Genomic DNA, 26,540 nt, shown 5'->3' with positions numbered 1-26,540 from the left:
TGACAGAATTATAACAGGTTTGTAAAACATTCACACCAAGATAATATTCACATGATTAGCGCTTTCTGCAAATTGTAGTAGAACCTGAAACATATTTATTTATGACAACAAATTCAATGTATTGAGAAGAATTATTCTTAAATACAATTAAGAACAATCTATTTACATACTTCACCTGTAACTTTTGTGTGTTGGCACCTGGAACTTATCAGAGGACAAACCGGTAAAGTGATTGATTCCCAATTTTAATATTTTAAAGTATTAGATTTGCCTCTCTTTTCTTGATTTGAGTAATTTTTCTGATATGCCCATGAGTTAATTGAAATCACTTCAATTGAAGCTGAAATTAATCTGTGATCAAGTTAAATGTAGAAACTTAGCAATGATTAAATGTTATATTCAGTTGAAATAAAATTCTTTCAGTTTCATTACTGTCTGTCCATTCAGAATTTGTTACCAGATATTTTCCAAAAAATTAGCTGAATGAAATTTGGTATTCAGATCATATCATATTGTCATGGTTTTACAGGGATCTAGCAAAGGGAAAAGTAAGATTTCTTAGGACTCTATGTCTGTCAAAAAAGGATAAAACAGAAAATTCTTAGGACACTGAACATCTGATCTTGGGCATAATTTTGGAAGGGTTTCTATTACATTATTGTATGAGACATTAAATTACACTGTAGTAAAGGTAAAAATAAAATATATTGTAGCGGTGAGACAATATAATACATAAATTGTTGCATTGGTGAGAGATTATAATACATTGTTGTGGTGATGAGACACTAAAATGCATTTTTGTAGTGGTGAGACACTATGATAAATTGTTGTAGTAGTGAGACATAATACAATGTTGTAGTTGCGAGACACTATATTACATTGTTGTAGTGATGAGACACTACTACATTGTTGTAGTAGTGAGACATAATACATTGTTGTAGTTGCGAGGCGCTATACTACATTGTTGTTGTGGTGAGACACTATAATACATTGTTGTTGTGGTGAGACACTATAATACATTGTTGTAGTAATGAGACACTTTACTACATTGTTGCATCGGTAAGACACTATAATACATTGTTGTAGTAGTAAGACACTATAATACATTGTTGTTGTGGTGAGACACTATAATACACTGTTGTTGTGGTGAGACATTATAATACATTGTTGTAGTAGTGAGACACTATGTTGTTGTGGTGAGACACTATAATACATTGTTGTAGTAGTGAGACACTATAATACATTGTTGTTGTGTTGAGACATTATAATACATTGTTTTTGTAGTGAGACACTATATTAAATTGTTGTAGTAGTGTGACACCATAATACAATATTGTTGTGGTGAGACACTACTACATTATTGTAGTGATGAGACATTATGATACATTGTCTTGTTGATACACTATAATACGTTGTTGTAGTAGTGAGACACTATATTACATTGCTGTTGTGGTGAGACACTACTACATCATTGTAGTGATGAGACATTATGATACATTGTTGTAGTAGTGAGACACTATAATACATTGTTGTAGTAGTGAGACACTACTACATCATTGTAGTGATGAGACATTATGATACATTGTTGTAGTGGTGAGACACTAATACATTGTTGTAGTAGTGAGACACTATAATACATTGTTGTAGTAGTGAGACACTACTACATCATTGTAGTGATGAGACATTATGATACATTGTTGTAGTGGTGAGACACTAATACATTGTTGTAGTAGTGAGACACTATAATACATTGTTGTTTTGGTGATACACTATAATACATTGCTGTAGTAGTGTGACACTATACTACCTTGTTGTTTTGGTGAGACACTATAATACATTGCTATAGTGTGGTGAGGCACTGGAGCTCTGATACATCCTTGTCGTAATGGAGTAATTTAATGAATTGTTAGACTGGTGAGACACTGTAATGCATTGTTGCTGTAATGGGTAATAATGTTATTGTTGTTTACAGTTTTAATAAGGTCCATTAACAAGGATATTTCCTGAAAACAGGGATTAAAATCACAAAACATTTTGGTCATTTAGAACAGGAGAACACTCAAGCACAAGTTGTTGTAGCCTGTATAATGTTAAATCAATACAATTTCCTCATGTATTAGTTGAAATGATTCATACATTTTATGTTTTGATTAAGTCGAACCTCCAATAATCAAAACTATTAGATCATGAAAGATGGTTATCTCTGCTTTGATTTAGGCTTGAATGATTATAGAAATATTAGCACTTGTTTTTTGTCCAGTGTAGTTGGAATTTGTCGATATAGCTATCTTGTAGCTGCATCTGGAGCCCCACATCACTAAGAGTGAAATGATGATGTAGTGAGATCGAAGTCTTTCTTTCTTGGCTGTGGTACAGCTAGTGATGTTTTGATCATCTTGTGTGAGTTGCTTAGCAACCGAGTGATAGAAGCCCTGTGGTTGCCATGGATATCCGCCATGGAGGGAAAATGAATTGAAAAGATGCAGCCAGTGAGAATGGCATATCTCTAATAGCATGCTATATGTGTAGCTGTAGTATCAATGGCCGCCCAGTCATTGTCAGTGAGGGCTGACACTGAGGGCTGACACTGCGTGCCATAGACTATTGTTCTCTTCAGAATATTTTCTTCGTAGGAAATGATCTTTGTCTAATTTTCCTTTAAATAATTAATTTAAAGAAAAAGAGGAAAACTTTTGAATATTTTTTACAGATTTTTTTCTTTTGAAAACATCAAAAGGAAAGACACTACAAGCAGTTAATAACTTTAGATCAATCAGAAAATTCTAAGTAATTTATATCAAAGGAAATTTGGAAGGATATTTTTAGTTTATTTAGAATAGAATTAATTTTGAGATTTTGTTGTGACCGAAATTGGTGATTTGAGTCATTGGACTTGGCAGTTGGTGATTGTATGTTTGTGAGATGGTCTGTGTTCATCAATTATACATGGCTGAGCTGCACTGTAGCATCACACCATTCTTATGTATTACAGGACAAAGTCTGACACAATAACATCACACAGTTCTAATGTATTACAGGACAAAGTCTGACACAATAATATCACACAGTTCCAATGTATTACAGGACTTGAACAAAGTCTGACACAATAACATCACACAGTTCTAATGTATTACAGGACTTGAACAAAGTCTGACACAATAATATCACACAGTTCTAATGTATTACAGGACTTGAACAAAGTCTGACACAATAACATCACACAGTTCTAATGTATTACCGGACTTGTTCAAAGTCTGACACAATAACATCACACAGTTCTAATGTATAACAGGACTTGTACAAAGTATGACACAATAACATCACACTGTTCTAATGTAATACAGGACTTGTACAAAGTCTGACACAATAACATCACACAGTTCTAATGTAAAACATGACTTGAACAAAGTCTGACACAATAACATCACACAGTTGTAATGTATTACAGGACTTGTACAAAGTCTGACTCAATAACATCACACAGTTCTAGTTCTAATGTAAAACATGACTTGTACAAAGTCTGACACAATAACATCACACAGTTCTTAATGTATTACAGGACTTGTACAAAGTCTGACACAATAACATCACACAGTTCTAATGTATTACAGACTTGACAATCGACAATAATCACACAGTTCTAATATACAGACTTGTACAAAGTCTGACACAATAACATCACACAGTTCTAATGTATTACAGGACTTGTACAAAGTCTGACACAATAACATCACACAGTTCTAATGTATTACAGGACTTGTACAAAGTCTGACACAATAACATCACACAGTTCTAATGTATTACAGGACTTGTACAAAGTCTGACACAATAACATCACACACAGTTCTTATGTATTACAGGACAAAGTCTGACACAATAACATCACACAGTTCTAATGTATTACAGGACTTGTACAAAGTCTGACACAATAACATCACACTGTTCTAATGTAATACAGGACTTGAACAAAGTCTGACACAATAACATCACACAGTTCTAATGTAATACAGGACTTGAACAAAGTCTGACACAATAACATCACACAGTTCTAATGTATTACAGGACTTGTACAAAGTCTGACACAATAACATCACACAGTTCTAATGTATTACAGGACTTGTACAAAGTATGACACAATAACATCACACTGTTCTAATGTAATACAGGACTTGTACAAAGTCTGACACAATAACATCACACAGTTCTAATGTATTACAGGACTTGTACAAAGTCTGACATAATAACATCACACAGTTCTAATGTATTACAGGACTTGTACAAAGTCTGACACAATAACATCACACAGTTCTTATGTATTACAGGACAAAGTCTGACACAATAACATCACACTAGTTCTAATGTATTATACAGGACTTGTACAAAGTCTGACACAATAACATCACACAGTTCTTAATGTATTACAGGACTTGTACAAAGTCTGACACAATAACATCACACAGTTCTTGTATACATCACAAGTCTGACACAATAACATCACACAGTTCTATGTATCAGGACTTGTACAAAGTCTGACACAATAACATCACACAGTTCTTAGTATACACACAATAACATCACACAGTTCTAATGTATTACAGGACTTGTACAAAGTCTGACACAATAACATCACACAGTTCTTATGTATAACAGGACTTGTACAAAGTCTGACACAATAACATCACACAGTTCTTATGTATAACAGGACAATAACATCACACAGTTCTTGTACAAAGTCTGACACAATAACATCACACAGTTGTAATGTAAAACAGGACTTGTACAAAGTCTGACACAATAACATCACACAGTTCTAATGTATTACAGGACTTGTACAAAGTCTGACACAATAACATCACACAGTTCTAATGTATTACAGGACTTGTACAAAGTCTGACACAATAACATCACACAGTTCTAATGTATTACAGGACTTGTACAAAGTCTGACACAATAACATCACACAGTTCTAATGTAATACAGGACTTGTACAAAGTCTGACACAATAAAACTACATCACACAGTTCTAATGTATTACAGGACTTGTACAAAGTCTGACACAATAACATCACACACAGTTCTAATGTATTACAGGACTTGTACAAAGTCTGACACAATAACATCACACAGTTCTAATGTATAACAGGACTTGTACAAAGTCTGACACAATAACATCACACAGTTCTAATGTATTACAGGACTTGTACAAAGTCTGACACAATAACATCACACAGTTCTAATGTATTACAGGACTTGTACAAAGTCTGACACAATAACATCACACAGTTCTAATGTATTACAGGACTTGTACAAAGTCTGACACAATAACATCACACAGTTCTTATGTATTACAGGACTTGTACAAAGTCTGACACAATAACATCACACAGTTCTAATGTATTACAGGACTTGTACAAAGTCTGACACAATAACATCACACAGTTCTAATGTATTACAGGACTTGAACAAAGTCTGACACAATAACATCACACAGTTCTAATGTATTACAGGACTTGTACAAAGTCTGACACAATAACATCACACAGTTCTAATGTATTACAGGACTTGTACAAAGTCTGACACAATAACATCACACAGTTCTAATGTATTACAGGACTTGTACAAAGTCTGACACAATAACATCACACAGTTCTAATGTAAAACATGACTTGAACAAAGTCTGACACAATAACATCACACAGTTGTAATGTATTACAGGACTTGTACAAAGTCTGACACAATAACATCACACAGTTCTAATGTATTATACAGGACTTGTACAAAGTCTGACACAATAACATCACACAGTTCTTATGTATTACAGGACTTGTACAAAGTCTGACACAATAACATCACACAGTTCTAATGTATTACAGGACTTGTACAAAGTCTGACACAATAACATCACACAGTTGTAATGTAAAACATGACTTGTACAAAGTCTGACACAATAACATCACACAGTTCTAATGTATTACAGGACTTGTACAAAGTCTGACACAATAACATCACACAGTTTCTAATGTATTACAGGACTTGTACAAAGTCTGACACAATAACATCACACAGTTCTTATGTATTACACTTGTACAAAGTCTGACACAATAACATCACACAGTTCTAATGTATTACAGGACTGTACAAAGTCTGACACAATAACATCACACAGTTCTAATGTATACAGGACTTGTACAAAGTCTGACACAATAACATCACACAGTTCTATATTATTAGGTCACAAAGTCTGACACAATAACATCACACAGTTAATGTATTACAGGACTTGTACAAAGTCTGACACAATAACATCACACAGTTCTTATGTATTACAGGACTTGATACAAAGTCTGACACAATAACATCACACAGTTCTAATGTAATACAGGACTTGTACAAAGTCTGACACAATAAGTTCTTATGTATTACAGGACAAAGTCTGACACAATAACATCACACAGTTCTAATGTATTACAGGACTTGTACAAAGTCTGACACAATAACATCACACAGTTCTAATGTATTACAGGACTTGTACAAAGTCTGACACAATAACATCACACAGTTCTTATGTATTACAGGACAAAAGTCTGACACAATAACATCACACAGTTCTTATGTATTACAGGACAAAAGTCTGACACAATAACATCACACACAGTTCTAATGTATTACAGGACTTGTACAAAGTCTGACACAATAAACATCACACAGTTGTAATGTATTACAGGACTTGTACAAAGTCTGACACAATAACATCACACAGTTCTAATGTATTACAGGACTTGTCAAAGTCTGACACAATAAATCATCACAGTTCTAATGTATTACAGGACTTGTACAAAGTCTGACACAATAACATCACACAGTTCTAATGTATTACAGGACTTGTACAAAGTCTGACACAATAACATCACACAGTTCTAATGTATTACAGGACTTGCAAAGTCTGACACAATAATCACACAGTTCTAATGTATTACAGGACAAAGTCTGACACAATAAATCACACAGTTCTAATGTATTACAGGACTTGTTCAAAGTCTGACATAATTATATCTCAGTTCTAATGTAAAACAGGACTTGTACAAAGTCTGACACAATAACATCACACAGTTCTAATGTATTACAGGACTTGTACAAAGTCTGACACAATAACATCACACAGTTCTAATGTATTACAGGACTTGTACAAAGTCTGACACAATAACATCACACAGTTCTAATGTATTACAGGACTTGAACAAAGTCTGACACAATAACATCACACAGTTCTAATGTATTACAGGACTTGTACAAAGTCTGACACAATAACATCACACAGTTCTAATGTATTACAGGACTTGTACAAAGTCTGACACAATAACATCACACAGTTCTAATGTATTACAGGACTTGTACAAAGTCTGACACAATAACATCACACAGTTCTAATGTATTACAGGACTTGTACAAAGTCTGACACAATAACATCACACAGTTCTTATGTATTACAGGACTTGTACAAAGTCTGACACAATAACATCACACAGTTCTAATGTATTACAGGACTTGTACAAAGTCTGACACAATAACATCACACAGTTCTTATGTATAACAGGACTTGTACAAAGTCTGACACAATAACATCACACAGTTCTTATGTATTACAGGACTTGTACAAAGTCTGACACAATAACATCACACAGTTCTTATGTATTACAGGACTTGTACAAAGTCTGACACAATAACATCACACAGTTCTTATGTATTACAGGACTTGTACAAAGTCTGACACAATAACATCACACAGTTCTTATGTATTACAGGACAAAGTCTGACACAATAACATCACACAGTTCTAATGTATTACAGGACTTGTACAATACACAATAGTACGTGACACTGACACAATAACATCACACAGTTCTTATGTATAACAGGACTTGTACAAAGTCTGACACAATAATATCACACAGTTCTTATGTATAACAGGACTTGTACAAAGTCTGACACAATAATATCACACAGTTCTTATGTATAACTGTACAATAACATCACACAGTTCTAATGTATAACAGGACTTGTACAAAGTCTGACACAATAACATCACACCATTCTTATGAATAACTGTACAATAACATCACACTGTTGTAATGTATTACAGGACTTGTACAAAGTCTGACACAAAAACATCACACAGTTGTAATGTATTACAGGACTTGTACAAAGTCTGACACAATTATTAACATCACACAGTTGTAATGTAAAACATGACTTGTACAAAGTCTGACACAATAACATCACACAGTTGTAATGTATTACAGGACTTGTACAAAGTCTGACACAATAACATCACACAGTTCTAATGTATTACAGGACTTGTACAAAGTATGACCAGGGCTGGGGAAAAGTACTCGTTCGCTCGTCTAGACGAGTGGATTTGGCCATCGGACGAGTGAATGTTGACATCACGCTTGTCCGTCGGACGAGTGAAAAATTCTGACAATGACTATATGACCTACACCTTATTAATTATATCGTTTCTCGGTAAATTTATATAGGGTCTGACATTCGTAACGGTTTCTTAAAAATACGACGAAGAAATGATAAGCTTTCGTTTTCTGCATCATTCTAGGAATTCCCGACTTTCGTTTTCAATGCGCATGCGCATGTAAAGCATTGTAACATTGTAATCAAGAGTCTAGAGGTGTATCGAAAAACAAGATGTCACAGCGAAATTTGCTTCAGTTTTTAGCGACATTCGCCTCAAAAAAATCTTACCAGTAAGCTAATGGAGTTAAAAATAATATATACCTACTACATTGGAAAGTAAGTTAAAATATCGACCCTTTAAAAAGATATCTTTTTTATAACACTTGCATACAAAATTGTTTGGGAATTAAATGTTTTGTCGGTCTTCTTGTAAAACTGTCTGTTAGTCATGTTATCCCGAATCGGCATCAATACAGTTCTAACAATCAAATGGATATATCTAAAACCGCTGTAGGCTAATATATACAGTCACATCTCCTTATTTATCTGACAAATATTGCGGACAAGTAAAAATGTCATTCGGACGAGTAGATTGTGATGAAGCACTTGTCAGACGGACGAGTACATTTCAAAATTTTTCCGCAGCCCTGATGACACAATAACATCACACTGTTCTAATGTAATACAGGACTTATACAAAGTCTGACACAATAACATCACACAGTTCTTATGTATTACAGGACAAAGTCTGACACAATAACATCACACAGTTCTTATGTATTACAGGACTTGTACAAAGTCTGACACAATAACATCACACAGTTCTAATGTATTACAGGACTTGTACAAAGTCTGACACAATAACATCACACAGTTCTTATGTATTACAGGACAAAGTCTGACACAATAACATCACACAGTTCTAATGTATTACAGGACAAAGTCTGACACAATAACATCACACAGTTCCAATGTATTACAGGACTTGTACAAAGTCTGACACAATAATATCACACAGTTCTAATGTATTACAGGACTTGAACAAAGTCTGACACAATAACATCACACAGTTCTAATGTATTACAGGACTTGTTCAAAGTCTGACATAATTATATCTCAGTTCTAATGTAAAACAGGACTTGTACAAAGTCTGACATAATAACATCATACAGTTCCATTGTATTAAAGGAATTGTACAGAGCCTGACACAATAACATCACACAGTTCCAATGTAATACAGGACTTGATCAGTGCGTAAACTTTTCAATCAAATGACTTCTTTTCAATAACCCGAAAGGCCCAGGGCACTGATATTTGACCTGTAGCATGCTGGGATGAAGGGCTTCCGTTCAAGGTCACAGGGGTCAAATAGGCTAAAATCTTTTAAACAATTTCTTGTGAATAACTAAGAGGCCTAGAGACTTGATATTGGGCCTTTGGCATACTGTGATGAAGGGCTATCAACTTTGTTCAAGTGAATGACCTTGACCTTCATTCAAGATCACAGGGGTGAAATAGGCTAAAATCTTTAAATGACTTCTTGAGAATAACTGAGTCCTAAAGACCTAATATTTGGCCTGTGGCATGCTGGGATGTAGGGCTACCAAGTTTGTACAAATGAATGACCTTGATCTTCATTCAAGGTCACAGGGGTAAATAAGGCTAAAACTTTTAAATGACTTCTTATGGATAACTAAGAGGCCTAGAGACCTGATATTAGGCCTGTGACATGCTGGGATGAATGACTACCAAATTTGTTCAAATGAATGACCTTGACCTTCATTTAAGGTCAAAGGGGTCAATTAGGCTAAAATCTTTAAATGACTTCTTGTGAATAACTAAGAAGCCTAGAGACCTGATATTAGGCCTGTGACATGCTGGGATGAATGACTACTAAATTTGTTCAAATGAATGACCTTGACCTTCATTTAAGGTCAAAGGGGTCAAAAAGGCTTAAATCTTTAAAAGACTTCTTCTCAAGAACCAGAAGACCCAGGATTCTCATATTGGGCCTGTGGCATGCTGTGATGAAGGGCTATGAACTTTGTTCAAATGAATGACCTTGACCTTCATTCAAGATCACAGGGGTGAAATAGGCTAAAATCTTTAAATGTTTTCTTGAGAATAATTGAGTCCTAGAGACCTGATTTTGGGCCTGTGACATGCTGGGATGAATGGCTACCAGATTTGTTCAAATGAATGACCTTCACCTTCATTTAAGGTCAAAGGGGTCAAAAAGGCTTAATTCTTTTAAACAACTTTTCTCAAGAACCAGGAGGCCCAGAGTACTGATATTGTGTCTGTAGCATACTGAGATGAAGGGCTACCAAGTTTGTTTAAATGAATAACCTTGACATTCATTCAAGGTCACATGGGTCAAAAAGGCTTAAATCTTTAAAAGACTTCTTCTCAAGAACTAGAAGACCCAGGATACTCATATTGGGCCTGTAGCATGCTGAGATGAAGGGCTACTAGGTTTATTCAAATGAATGACATCGAACTTCATTCAAAGTCATAGGGATAAAATAGGTTAAAATCTTTGAATGACTTCTTAAGAATAACTAAGAGGCCCAGAGACCTGATATTGGGCCTGTGACATGTTGGGATGAAGAGCTACCAAGTTTGGTTAAATGAATGACCTTGACCTTCATTCAAGATCACAGGGTTCAAAATGGCTAAAATCTTTAAATGACTTCTTGTGAATTATTAAGAGGCCTAGAGACCTGTTATTGGGCCAGTGACATGCTGGAATGAAGGGCTACCAAGTTCAAATGAATGACCTTGATCTTCATTCAAGGTCACAGGGGTTATATAGACTTAAATCTTTAAAAGACTAATGTTTTGTGCTAATAGTCAGATGACCGTTAAGGCCCATGGGCCTCTTGTTAGTGAATATTATAAGTGGCTCGCTGACTTGTTGGTAATCTAGTAACACAACTTATTAAAGGTCAGTGACATTTTAATCCCACCATCACCATCATATTAGCAGGGTCAGCTGTTCAAACCTGAATTTGTCCTTGGTCAAATCATCCTCCATTGACTGTATGCACAGGGATAAATCTTAGTCTGGTTTATAAAATAAATGTTTGGTTCGATCGTGCTCTGAATCTTATTATTGAATTGGTGGAAAACTGGAGCTCCAATAGAAAATTGTCAACCTGACCTTGATAAACAGATTTCATAGATTCATTTGTTTGAACCAAGTTGTTTGAAAATCTAGGAATTTGTCAATATGTAGAACAATACCTTGTATGATGATAACAATACAGGATGTTTCATATCGAGATGTAGTTCTGCCAAACCTTTGATTGCTGAGCCATCCTGATGTATCCTTCTCTCACTAACACTGCTAATATTTATCTGATGGACTATTGATGGCAAGTTTTTTGTTTATTCGCTGCCAAATGAATCATTCAGTATAAGTATGGTACAAAAAAATCAACAATAAATAAGCCACGAACAACCTTAATGACAAAGTGGTGAAATTGTCTTTGTAGGTAGGTGGGTTTTCTCCAGGTACTCCGACTTAATAACCAGGCATAAGTCCTTAGATGGCCCTGTCTGTTGATATGACTAGAAATGATTAATCAAACTCTATCTGATGTGTCTAGTGATGTAAAATATTGTTTCTTATCTTTCTTCGATATGTAATATTGTAGTGCTTTACTATGTATTGTTCATAAGGCTATAATATACAGTCTGCTATAAGGCATATTAACATATGATTTGATGTTTGACATATAAATATTTTGGTATATATTATTTTAACTCATTCACCCCTGAATATTCATTATGAACTGTTCCAACCTTAGAATTAGAATGGTTCAAATGTGTATTTAGCGTGTGTGTGTGAATGGACTAAAATACTGATTCCCAGCCACATTGTCTCTATTATAGAAATGGGTTAATTTAATCATGTTAATAAACAGCTTTAAATTAAAAGTAAGTTCTGGACTTTATTTTGCTTTGCTTAGATTAAAATCTGTCACAGCTGGTTGTAAAATTCTCTTATGTTTCATCAAACAACTATGGATTTCTAATATAATTCCTATAAATTCTATGAAATGGATACAACCAATAGAAATAGAAAGTTTATATTCATAATCAATACTGGTATATGAAATAATTGAAGTTTGAATTATTGGCTGTTTTGGCTGTTTGAGAAGTGATAGGAGATTCAAATGAAAACGAGATTCTAGAGACCAGAGTTGTTTAAAAAGACAGATTTCAGAAGCCTTAAACTTAGATTTTCAGATAAAACTAGAATATTTTTAGGATTTTAATTACAATATGAATACACTTGTAGCTAAGTATATTTCAGTATTCCATTTTGATCTGTTTGTTAATTGATAATGTGTAAGTCCTTAATTAAAACATTATTTAGTGTGTCTATGTGTAAGAAAAGGTTTAAGTGGTTGTCTCATTTTGGTCTCCAGCATTTGGTTATTCAACAAGAATACCCACTATTTACAACCAGTTTTCAGTTTTATTTCTGAAGAAAAACTTGATTATTCTTTTAGAAACTTCTAATTTTATGTCCACTCTCTGACTCAGCTTAATATAATAACAAAAAGCAGTTGTCATTTGAGAAAACATTGTTTTAATTCTTAACAAAAAAAGAATCATCATTGTACAATTTATATACATGTATTTGTCAGCACTCAAAACTCACATCCCACTGCTTTTCTTACAAAACTCTTGTATTTGGTTTAATACCATTGGCTGAAAATACTGATAAACTCATCCATTTCATTAAAGACTAAATCCGTTAAAATTAACGTAATGATTTAGACTGCTTGTGAACAATTAGGTGTATATTACGTTCATCTATGATGCCATGAGAAATATTTTATACAGATATAAATAAAAAGGGAAAACATTGCTGTATTAATCCATATATTAAGAAAACTAAAAATACCAATTTGGACTCAATTAATGTTCAAGGTCAAACTGTAACCCTTGATCTGAAACGTTTGATATAATCTTTATAAATTGTAACAAAAATAAAAATGAATCTGCCCATGTCAAAGAGCAAAATCAATGCTGTTTCCTTACATGGCTGCAAATGAAAGCGAACTAAAATAAAGGCAACTGGATCAGTTGTGACTGATTTAATTCTCTTGTTTTTACAAAATCAATATGCTTCGATATGAAAAGAAAAAACCTATGCTAGCAGAAATGTAAGTTTTGTAAAATAACTTCAGATGAATTCAGATAAAATCTACAGTGACAATTAACTTTGACACTGATCTACCTTATATGTGTTGTGAAAGTTTATTTTCCAGTAAAACTCAACTGACCAAGATCCCAAGCAACCTTGAATACTTTCAGCAGATTTTTCTGAATTTGCATCCTGAACACAATGTACTCCTGAACTGTGAGTTAATGACAATAAAATGAACAGAATATTTGAAGCTACTCTAAAGTTTTATAATTAACAATCCTAGAGCCAAATGCCACAAGTGAAGATGATGAAGTTAGGACTAATGCTCATTATAATTTAATGAATGGCAATTGCAGTTTCAAGATGCCTAGCAATATCCTGGTGTACATGATGCAGCAACATCTTGCATGACCCATCCCAGTACCCGATGCAATTTCAAGGTAGTGGCACTACATGTCTCTCACAATATGGTACTGACTTTAATTGCAGTAAAACAACTTTTGGCATTTCTGGTATCGAAGTGAACTCGGGAATAATAAGGAATTGGTTACAGGAGTTTCATTAATAGCACAATGTGCATATGTTTGTCCATAACTAAGGAGATGTTATCATCATTTGGATGAGCAATACTCTTGACACTTTCAACATGAAAAATGTCAGATTTGGGGGACAGTCTGTTATATTATGGTCATGACAAGCTAGAGCTCTACAAACATGTTGTTATCCATCAAACAGCTTTAGGATATGGGGACCAAGTCTGCGTGTTGCTAGAGTTTACTTGTGGTGACATTCTGTTGACCCAACAAGATCCCAGTTCTTGATTGACTATGCAGTACCTGCAGTTTTGTCTCAAATTAAGCATTTGTGGGACAACTGGATATCAATATCAAATAGTGCTTTAATGTCCTATTAATATTTTTCACCATATTTGGTAGTGGAATGAGATCCATTACAAGGGCAATATACTCCCTGAGGGTCAATGTTAAAGAAAGAGCAGAGACTGAACCCAAGGTTGGGCACAGATGCTACTGATTTTTTTAAATAAAACAGCATACCACCATGTATGTACCTACCACGCAAAACTTGATCTGTCTTGGCCATGAAACATGTAAAATAATAGCAGAAAAATAAATTTGTGTTTGTTTGTTTTTTCTTGCCATTTTAAAGAAAAAGAAAATGTTATCTTCTGTAATTCCATTGAGATGTTAAATTGGGGACAATTTTAACATGTACACCTCCTGTAGTGTTGCAGGCACACAGTATTGATATTTTTGTGAATGTAGTAAACATGTCAACCCGTTTCTCCATGCTAGCTGTTTCACTGGCCTGTTGACATGGCAGACCCAGTGTGTCTGTAATTCTCCACAGCTGTTGTGTGTTATTATCATGGAAATAGGCAGGGATTGTAAAGATACTAATATAGAGTTACTATCCCAGCCAACACATGTGTGTAGTCCCAGGTCATCAGCTGGCCCACTGTTACCATGGAGACTTTGATCACAAGTTCTGCTCTTTTTTTCTTTATAGGCCAATGCACTATATATATTTCATTTGTGACAGTAGGCCATATTTGCCGACTCATTGACAACACATTTTACAGGGCAGTTATAATAAATTGCTATTTGTGGTAATAAACTTCTGAATGCTGCCATAATTGTGAACTCTTTATCCTACATTAGAATATTATGTCCATCTACTTAATGATAACTGTCTTCCTTCTGGACATCTAACATATATGATTAGTGGAAATTTTTCTATATTTTTTTTTCTTTCTTTTAAATCTATTTATACTTCAGTAAACAGGGTCACAAATTTTACACATGTGCATAACCATAGACCTTCTTCATCGACCTGACACTTTAAAGCTCCTCCTCATTTATAGAAGACAATATCATAGATTATTTATGAACAATTTGGCCATAATTTCATCCATTTTGTCCCATATTAGGTAGTTAAAAACCAGTGGGTAGCTCCTGTTTGGTCCTAATCGGTGATAAATTAGACCAGCAATTGGATGGCCTAATATTATAACACCATGGATACATACATGCACATGCATTGGGAGGAGAGGCTGTGGAAGTGTATTGATTGAAGCCAGCTTAATTCCCCTCTGTTTTAGAGACATGAGCATGGCCCTGTAGGGGTCATTGACAACATACATGCGATTCCAGGGAAGGTAGGAATGGAGGTTTCTGGGTACAGACGACAGTCATCATTATGGAGTATAAATAGCCCCTCTAATGGTATCCCTTTAACAATCTCCTGGCAATTATTACTAATAAATATGGTTAATTTTGTCAAAACTTCCTAATTGGACAAACTTGATTGTGGATTTTTTAAAAGTCGTTTATCAGTGTATATCTATACATATGCCACTGATGTGTATGTCACAATGATAAGACAGATACAGGCTTATAGATACACATGTATACTATATACACTAACAACACACACATCCTAACATCCCATAATATACAGACACATCATTCTCTCTCCAGTCACTGGGCCAGTCCACACACTAACTAGATTACTGAGTAACACAGGTGTATTTACATAGCTAGATATATATATACCATCTTCACTCATCCATGATTTTCTCCGCCAATTGTAAGTGTTTTAAAGTTTTTGACCCATTTTCTACATTTTCTATTATCAACAATGTCAGGGAACTGTTTATAGGATTTAAAGCTGTATAGGAAGTTAATAGTAGAACTTTTTTTTTATCTTCCTTGTTTTCTTTTCTGTCTATAATCTGATGATATATGCCTGACTGACATGGTGTCTTAAACCCCAGGATTAAGTCTGCCTTAAAGGTCAGTAAATCTGTTGTGGTCTAACTTCCCTAAGTATATACAGGAAGATGCCCACAGCTATTGTTGGTGACATAATTGTCAGTCCACAGAGATAGTGAGATTTTCATGATTAGGGACAGTACATTGCCTGAATTTGACAATTTACTGGTCAATACCTAATATGATGACTGCTGGCCTGAGGCTGTGGTCAAGTGCTCAGGAGAAGTCTTTGAATTAAATGTGACAGGCCATGAGTGTCTGCTCGATTTAGCTGGAGGGAGGTGTAATTAGAGAACACACCAGTTTTCTAGCTCAAGATAGTTCAATTGTGGTAACTAAGCAACTGTGCCCAGTATCCATGGAGATGATGCCTGGCTATGCAGAGGGCACAGCTGTGTAGAGACTACATCACATGGGCACTCTAGCCAGCCAGTAGACTGAGATGTTCAACCAATAGGGAGCCAGCCTGTGAGAAGATGTAGCCTTTCATTTGACAATCCCATCATTCACCTTTACGCTCTGTTGAGTCGGAAGAGACGCCATCTTGATTTCCCTAACAAACAGGACAGCATCTTGTGATGAGGAGTTTAAGATGAGACTCATCTTCTCTACTGGAATGTAACGTAAATGAGAAACTGGAATTTAATTTGTGAACCTGAAAGATAACACAGTAGGTATATATACTATTGGGCACTTGTTAGCCAAGGACTTATACACTATCAGGCTAGATTAGATTAGGCGCATATGTTTATAGCTCGAGCTCTCCATGTGTTGGTTTCTCTTCAGCCTCAGAGTCACACTCAGGAGGAAAAAAGTTTTTAAAGTTTACAACTGATGTAGAAGCACATGGAGCCTTGGGTATAGCTGCTGCTATGTATTGATTTGCCTATAGGTAAGTTGTAGTGGACATTTAAACCCCATACAGCTGTGATGTGGTGGCTCTGGATGACACCACTATATATATACGTGTCCATACCATTCCTCTCCATAAACTCCACATTTTTCCTGAAAGTAGAAATGTTAACACTTTAAACCACAAGTATATGCAATATAATCACTCTTGAATCTAAAATTATTGCTAGCAGTAACATTATTTATTTTACATGTCTGGAGCTTATGATATAATGGGGTTAAAGTGAAGAGGAAATGATAGAGTTAGTGAGCATTACAAAGCACTTGTGTCGTAGTTAGCGACGTGGACACCCTATACTGTACAGTATAAGGTTACATTTAGCCTGTAGTACCCAAAGCTATACATGTTACTGTTTTGTTAGAGCTGTAATATTCTTTATCAGTTCTCCAATAAAGCTATAGGATGTGAAAGTCATTGTAGCTGTAATAGCAGTTTTTATGTGTGACCCTAACGAATCTGGTCTTATCACATGCATACATAATCTATATGGACAGGATGTATGTTTTCATCTAGTGGTTCTGAAAATAAGAAATGCTCCAAATTCGGCCAGTAGGACACCTTGCTATTACTTATATTTGTAGGACAACAGTGTGTCACTTGTCATCTGCGCCAATAGAGCTTTTCATTATGTCCTTGCTTGCCTTTTCAGATGATTATGAAATAATTCAATAGGTTTCTAACATTACGATAAATTTTATTCAAAATGCATTTTCTATGAAAATAATATATAGTTTTGATAGAATTGTTAAGTTACAATAAAAAATGTCATCTCTGTTGCTATTCTCCCTAAGAATTTGTCGTAATTTGCACTTGGCTTCATGAATACATTAGTTTCAAATTTTAGGGGTAAAGTAAGGTACAATTTAACGTTGGTTGTCGATTAGTTCCCCCTTCTGGTGATAGTAACGTCATATTTTGACACAATTTTTATGACATCACAATCACTGGACTTATATTGACAGTAAATATTAGTTACTCATATCGTTTTGGTATGTCGAAACCCCGGTATTATTTATGACAATTGAAAATGTTGGTTCTTGAGCGCTAGCTCCTCTCCTACACTTTTAATCTGATATTACCTTCCTAAGGGCGTCACACTTACTGCATGCATGCATCCTTTTCTATATTTTAGGATATAGAAACTGATACTTTATAATGGTCCTTCTTGCATGACGTCCTATTAACAGCCCAGGTCATTTAAGGACGTGCCAGTTTTAGAGGTGGAGGAAAGCCAGATTACCCGGAGAAAAACAGCCAACCAGTGGCCATTACCCAGCAACTGCTTCACATAGTATTCAAACTTATGACCCAGAGGTGGAGGGTTTGTGGTTATATATGTCGAAACATCATAACCACTCGGCCATCGAAGCCTCTACAGTGTAATGTCAGTTTAGTCAATTGATTTGGTCTAAACCATAAGCTTTCTTATCTTAAACAGGGATGCAGTGTCAAATTGGTTTGGGTGTTCAGGGTTCGAAACTGACATGGGGCAGTTGTCAGGTAGACAGGTTCTGACCATTAGTTGATGGTTCTTTCTCTGAGTACTTCTGTTTTCCAAATATGACTGCTAAACCTGGCATGTTGTTAAATGTCATAAGACTTTAACATTTTATAGGTCATAAAGTCGAAATAAACAAACTCTATCCTAGATGCCAGTAAATGGTTTTACCATATACATTAATTCTTACACAATATAATGAATATTTTAACAGACAATGCATTCTATATGATGTCATTTCCTGAAAGGCCATGAGATACCTAAATCTGGTATGTGTGTAGCCTGTATCATTGATACAAGTCATGGTGTTTTTTACTACAAGGGCATTGTGACATGGTCTGACTGCATGTGTTCATTAAAACAAACGGATTTTGACTGGTCCAGTTGTCTAGGAGTAGTCTGATATGTTGTATTACCTGTAGTATTACAGGTTGATACAGGTATTCCATCACACCTTAAGGACTCTGATAAGGATAAAGAGATCAATCAATACTTAAACAATTCTTTACTAAAATACACCTGTACAATACTGGATAGATATCATTGATAATGTTAAAATTTCCTATAACATCAAGAAGGGAATTATTGGTAAGATTGGCGATATAAATTGAACTATACAATGGACAACCTAACGACTGTAGCTAATGACCAGAGATGTGTAGTATGTTACCTGTGTATACCTGTATTCCTGCTGTAGCTGCTTTCAGCCTCCAGTTACCTGGCCAAATCCTCTTACATCAGGTGTAGATGTGTTACCTGTGATGTTTAAACACTTCTGATCTGCTGTAGGGTGGAGCCTCATCCCTCTAAACTTCCTCATGTTACCTGTGAGTCCACTCACTGCTGCGTCCAGGTCTGGATCCAGGTAAACAAAGGTGAGATGGTGGTAATGGAATCACAGCCTCTGAACCAATCAAAAGCCAGTTAACATGGCTGAGTCAGCCACACTGCTTTGTTCTAACAAAGGGTGTTTGGTCGAGCGACCAAAGCATCATGTATCCTGGCAGCCTGACTGCCTAATTACCTTGAATGGTCTATTGATTGGAACACCTTGTGCAGGATATCGACAGTTTTTGCAATTTCTTGATATCTCAAAAATCAGACAGCAACAAAGTGTTGTCATGCACATCAGTTCTCAGTGTTCATAGTTACCATGGTAACTATTACAACATTATTATGGCAAATCGGCCAAGTGTCATGGATGATATGATGTATACTGGGTAAGAGAGGGCCACAATGGATATGTGGCTCCGACGTCTCAACTATAGCGCAGAGAAACTCTCCAGGTAGCATCCTATCTCATTTATTAATTGTCTTATTCATTAATTCATATGTGATAATTCTGTTGACTGGTATCAAAATCATTGTCTTGTTTTTTAACGTATTACCAGAAAAAAATATCAGTCTGCATTATGTTAAAAATGAACTTTTGTGTCTGGGAAATGAAAATAAAATGTAGCAATTTATGTGGAATTTAAAAGTCTTTTAGACAAAAGGACAGTGTATCTATTATATCTATTAGAATGGTATAGTTAAGGGAGACTCACAATTGAAATTGATTTTACTGTGTAACATAATGGATGTGACATGCTTAATGGCTAACTATTGATGTGATGTTGTTATATATACAGATAATTCCTATTTGTGTCAAATTAACACCTGTACAGGTAAACAATTACCTGTCTATATTGTGGGTTTCCTTTCTAGAGTACTTAGGGGCCATTATCATTTCGCTAACAATACCTGTTTTCTTTAGTGCTGTAGCCTGTTCAGGTAGATAATGACCTCTGACCCCACACAGGTAAAAAACAACAGATGAAAGACAAACACCTCAATTTGAGCACTATCTAGATAAAAGAACACCTTTAAGGGTTTTTTGAGGTGTTTGTTTTCCAATTAATGCGAGGTCTTAACTTGGTGATTGGCAGTAATAATCCTGTCAGGAACATTATATAGACATAGGGTCTCCTCACTGGTCAGTAGACATTACAACACAGACCAGTGTCCATGCAGTCAGACCAAATGAAATCAAGACAGTTTACAGCATAGTTCATATTTTAAGGTCAGTAAATCAACAAACAGAGAAATGTTGCCATTTTAATAATTGGCACCCCATGTGATATCAGATTTAGCTTCTCAATGTACATGCGATTCCTTGTGAAGAATAAAAAGTTTTATAAATAAATTTTATCTATTTATAGTATCCACTTTGTCATTCCTGCTAATTAAAGTCCTATATTATCAATAACAGTCAATGATATTATATTCTATCTGTAGAGAATATACAGTATATATACATGCAATGTAACTCCATGATGTACCTGTTGTACTTTGTAATCAGGTAGATAATATTCTATATAGGTTACCTGTATATGTCATTTACCTGTAATGTATGGCTAGGTCATAAATGATAAAGTGATCTGGTTCCAAAGTGTATAAAGGTTTGAATGAATAAGATGTAATTCTCGCATTATTTAATGCAAAACAAAAGAAAAACACAAAAACGAAATATAATTATTTTAATATGAATCCGTGTATTTTTAGCTCATACAATAAATATATATTAGAGGATGAACAGACTTAGACCTATATCGCTATAACATTTTCAAAATGATTTCATGAAGCCTTTCTAAATATAACTTATTTTGAAGGTAAAATTATATTCTCATTATCATTTATCAGGTAAAAAATGACGAAACATTTTATTTTTGAATGAAATTGATTCTAAATATATGTTGAACAGTACATGACAATGCGTTTAATAACATATATCGGCATTTGTAGGCATATCATGTGTACTGATGATACACCCTATAAAATATGGCGTTGTCAATATTTGTCCTTTGTCATGTGTTTATACAGCATGCTTAGCTGATGAGGGCATCAGCATAATGTTTGTTTGCAGGAAACATTCCGAGCTATTTTGATACATATTTCAAATATTCAATAGTAGTAATAGAGTATCTGATAACATACTTTTGTATTACTGTATCTTATATCCTAGTTATATATATACACTGGACAAATACAGATTGAACTAGTAGTATTTTCAAAGACAGTGATTGTTATAGTATATGCGAAATGATAAATCAATATTCACAGGTTTTATCTAATTCATGATTTAATTAAACTGAATTTCTATCAAACAAAAACATTTTACGTATGTAAACTGATGTTATTTAACAGTGATAGGTTAATATATGAACTTGATCTTGATAAATTGTCAGATTGGGCACCATATCGAGTATACCTTGATGGGCAGGTGCACCCAGTACATTGTCTGAATGGGAGTACATTGTCTGAATGGGAATTGAACCCTTAAGTCTTATTGGTGACAGGCAGCATCGTTAACATTACACCATCTGGCCATCCTATAAATTAATCAATTTAAACTTTTTGGGGGAAAACGATAATGCATTTTTGTTCTTTTTCCATTGTTTCATACAACTATTTGACTGTTTTAATTCAAGGCTAATATGAAATAGAATTAATATCAAAGTTGTCAGACACATTCAGTTCTAGTCAGATTCAAGCATCAGAACACTGTTAAAGAGTTTTAAAACAAAATACAGACTTGCTGTTTAATGTGAATAATACACAGGAAGTGTCCTCCAGATATTAACATCCAGATGTCAGTGTATAATGTCCCTGTAATTTTATACACATGTAACCATGGCGATGGTGTACAACAAGCCACAGGTAACATGTTGTGTCTCCAATGAAAGGATGTTACACATGACTGATCCGGTACAATCCACACAAACCCTACCACTAAGACTGACACTGTCTGCATTTACACATTGAAACTTACATAGGACTTTATGATGAGGATACTTTTCAAGTCTTAATTGAAGATAGCATACTTTTTATCAGGACATTTTAAAAAATGACCTTGACTCGCATGACTTGATAGTTAAGAGTTGGATGATTTATAAGTAAGTATATATAGGTACTTATTGAGTGCTCACAAGTCACGATACATGTGACCTTTTTTAAGGGCACGACCTCTCTAGAAGTCTTGTGATCAGCAATTCTGCAGAAACTAGAGGTGTTGTAAACTGTTATCCTGATGTTAAAGTCTAAGATATACAACTTAAAGATGTCATCTGAGCGAGTCTTGATGCATTTCTTTAAGATTCCTTTTTGTCCATAGTTTCTGTATGTGTAGGGCACATGTGCTGCAAGCCTTCCAAGGGACCTATGTTTTATAAGCCTTAAATAGGGATTGTTTCCTGTGAACCTTCCAAGGTTGTGTCTTCTAAGCCTTCTGAAGGGCTTTATTCTAATAAGTCTGCCAAGAGTAGGTCTTTAAAAGCTTCTTGAATACATGCATCTTCATTTGATTTTTGAATCCCAAAGGGACTATTTTGCAAGGAAGTTAAACTATATATATATTGCTACTAAAATATGTATTTGGAATATTGCTTGACTTTTACCAATTTTTTGTTTGTTTCTTTTTGCAGTGTGTTCATGACTCTTTTGACGATGGCCCCGACACGTGCGGAGGAGAGCGATGCCCACATGCGGGAACGACTGGTGAATAGTTTGAGCCAGTCCTTCCCGGGAAGCGCCCTCTCGCGTGCCCTGCAGTGCATGCAGCCGGAGTCTGATGATGAGGATTTCAAGTTAGACGATGATATGCTCAGTAGTAGCTGTTTTGCTGAACTCCGCCTTGAGAAAGGCCCCATCGAGGATGATGATCTAACAAGTTTGTCATGGCTTCAGGACACAAACCTACTGCAGAACATTAACGCCGAAGAGGATGAAGAAAACTCGGAAGGTCAGAAAGAGAACGGCGATTCGAAGGAAGGAAACCATTACAGTCAGTCGCATCCTCCACATGTGCCATACAACCCACAGAAACATGTCAACAGTAAGCCTCCCTACTCGTTTAGCTGTTTAATATTCATGGCTATTGAGGACTCACCACAGAAAAAACTTCCTGTGAAAGACATTTATTCCTGGATATTAGGACATTTTCCCTACTTCCAACATGCTCCGACGGGATGGAAGAACTCGGTGCGGCACAACTTATCTCTCAACAAGTGTTTCAAGAAGGTGGATAAGGATCGTGGACAGGTAAGCATTTGTAACACAGTTTTAGATTTTAAGTTAATCGTCAAGTTTTAATATGTCAAAACATACAATGTTTTTAGACTTAAAGTTTAAAATATTTTCTCCTTAAATAGTTTCTGCAACTTTTACGATACTCCCTGCAGTAAAAGGGAAAAGTGAAAATGTAGTGTTATGACCTTGAACCTAAGAACACTAAGCTGGAAGCTCTACTTATTGAGTGTTGTGGTCAACAAACAAGTTTGGTTAAACTCTTGTAACGCCAGAGTAGAGAATGTTGCACCAATGCATATCCCCCTACTCTATGAAATGTTTCCCATAATGCATCACTTTCCACCATTGCTACCCCTACATTGTAGCAGCTAGTCTCTCAATGAAGCAATTCCCAGAATGCATCAGTACATTGTGTACCCCCATAAAATATTACCCATAATATTTCCCTATTTGTGTCTCAGCCGATACACAACCTCCCATGGTATAGACCTACATGTTTTTTATTCAGATCCGTGTAGCTTGTAAGTCGATATGAGTGGTGGTCTGCTTTTTATCACTCGATATATATATATATATATATATATATATATATATATATATATATATATATATATATATCAGAATAACATTATAATGATCAGCTATCAAACCTAACAAACACTTAAAACCACTGTAGCCTCGTTACACATGGATGTTACATGTTGCCAGGCAACAGAATTATTTAACTAGCTTAAAATGGCATTGATAGTAAAACATTTAAAAAAATTATTTAAGAAAGAATGTCAAAATACTTCAAGTATGAAGTTGAATTTAAAAGAAAGAGTAGAAAAATAAAAATAAATTATCATTATAATGCCTTGATAGGTAAATGACATATAAAAACATTTTTCACTAGAATTAAGGAACATGAATCATGGTGCATAACTTTTTCAGTACATGTAAACTGTTTCTGGCAGTCTAGATGTAGGGTACAGCTACTTAATCAATTAGCTTAACATGTTTGATGAGGTGAATAGACTTGAAGCATATCTACTTTGGCATGTTTCGTATGCTCTAAATGATACCAGACAATATTGGTGATGATGAAGTGTCTGCATCATAGCAACAACAAAACCAACACACAGAATGGACCAAGATAGTCCTCATTTCAAACAAACGTAAGAGAACTTCAGCTTTATTAAAACATCTTTTGCTATTTTAAAAGCAAATGTAGATCATTGAATGTGAGGCTGAATAACAGATGGTACAGACCTTGTACATTGTACTGGCACAGATATACTAGGGATTACGCAAATTCCATGTACCTGTGGTGTTCCTGTGTTTTGGAAAGAGACAAAAAAAATGAAGTTTTAATCTGTGAGGATCTGAAAATTTAGATAGCATTACCTACTGGTTACTCTAGATCTGTTAAATATCAGATAATTTTTTTTTTATATATAAATTGCTTGTTTGCCATGATAAAAAAGCAAATTTACTGGAGAAAGATATACAATTAAATGGAACCTTATAATGCATATAAAGCAAATGACCGTAAATAAGATGCAAATTGAATGATTATACAAGAAGGATTTTCTGCTGTTAATTTTCACTGTCATTGGAAATGAAGAAGAATTTATAAAATGCCAAATGTTGAAAGCAATGAAGAATACTGTGAAACATATTACAAAGCTCTACCTTGATTAGAGATTTCCTAGGTAGATTTGGCCAGTTGTATTGATGTCACTGTAGACAGTTAGAAGGTTAGGAAAAGTAGATTTGTCACATTGTTTTGGTGTCTTACATATTAGACTGATGATGCAAGCAGTTAGATAAGACTGGCTCAGGATTATACATGTAATGTGTGATGGGGTACTAAGTGGTATTAGCTCAACAGGTGTCCCTTGTACAGGAATGTGGTGTGACTGCCTCATGCTGTATCCTACAAAGGCAGGTCTTCACTTAAGGTCCCTAAATAATATAGCTTTAAACAGGGGCTAACCCCTTTTATACCTGTATGTCTGATCGTTCATCTTTTTGTTCAGTAGAAATAATTACAGATAAATCCTATATCTTCACATCAGTTTAGCTAGGTGTTGCAGTATCTTATTTCTTTAAAATGCTCACTTTGTACTCAATTTGGTGTCTTTGCCTGGGGATGTTTTCTCTATTCTGATTTGAATGTCCCTAAAAATTCTTTAAAAGTGGTTAATTCTAGGTGGCAATTATAGTGTCTGTTGGAGCAGAATTCCGCTGATCAGATCAGTGGATTAAAGGGCCTGTAAACAGGGTCAGTTAAAGGAGTTTGAACTGACAGGTCAGTTAATGGGGCTCGGGGTCGTCCCCAACTTGAAGGGTCAGTGAGGAGAGAAGTAAGGGTGTTGATGACATGCTGTTGAGAGTTATCTCAGGTGTACAAAGTCTAAACTGCTGGGTCTGAGTCTGCATTCCTGATAGTCACATAGACCTATACCAACACCTGGTGTTGACCCGTGATAGTACTCTGATAACATTGTCTCTGTTCTTCTCCTCGTACACATCTCTGTTGTCACCTGCTTCATTCACATCCACTCAAAAAAACAGCTGATTCCACTTCTTAAAAAGTCTACAATCTTTGATGTGACATAATTCTGGTGGGTTTTGTTTGAGCTTGACTGTTCA

At 35.1% G+C, this 26,540-nt stretch overlaps 1 protein-coding gene and 1 long non-coding RNA gene across 8 annotated transcripts in view; one reads left to right on the top strand and one right to left on the bottom strand.

The window, feature by feature from the left end:
- LOC138318183 (forkhead box protein N3-like) overlaps window positions 1-26,540 on the top strand; it is a 45,570-nt gene that overhangs the window by 4,231 nt on the left and 14,799 nt on the right. The window contains exons 1-2 of one of the 7 annotated variants that reach the window (XM_069260354.1): window positions 16,126-16,240; window positions 23,300-23,915. In XM_069260354.1, the coding sequence (XP_069116455.1) occupies window positions 23,307-23,915 (609 nt within the window). In that variant the 5' untranslated portion in view covers window positions 16,126-16,240; window positions 23,300-23,306. Of the gene's footprint in view, window positions 1-16,125; window positions 16,241-16,311; window positions 17,318-22,606; window positions 22,772-22,993; window positions 23,137-23,299; window positions 23,916-26,540 lie in introns of those variants that run through there. The other 6 variants (XM_069260350.1, XM_069260353.1, XM_069260352.1 and 3 more) reach the window with 6 other exon arrangements.
- LOC138318184 (uncharacterized) lies at window positions 13,047-19,711 on the bottom strand. Its single transcript, XR_011207844.1, has 2 exons — window positions 19,507-19,711; window positions 13,047-17,430 (listed from the first exon to the last, which is right to left on the bottom strand). It is a non-coding gene; the product is annotated as an uncharacterized lncRNA (long non-coding RNA).

The sequence above is a fragment of the Argopecten irradians genome, chromosome 3 (genome assembly GCF_041381155.1).
Source record: "Argopecten irradians isolate NY chromosome 3, Ai_NY, whole genome shotgun sequence".
NCBI lineage: Eukaryota > Metazoa > Mollusca > Bivalvia > Pectinida > Pectinidae > Argopecten > Argopecten irradians.
The sequence above is the reverse complement of the archived record's forward strand: the minus strand, read 5'-3'. Positions and strand labels throughout refer to the sequence as shown.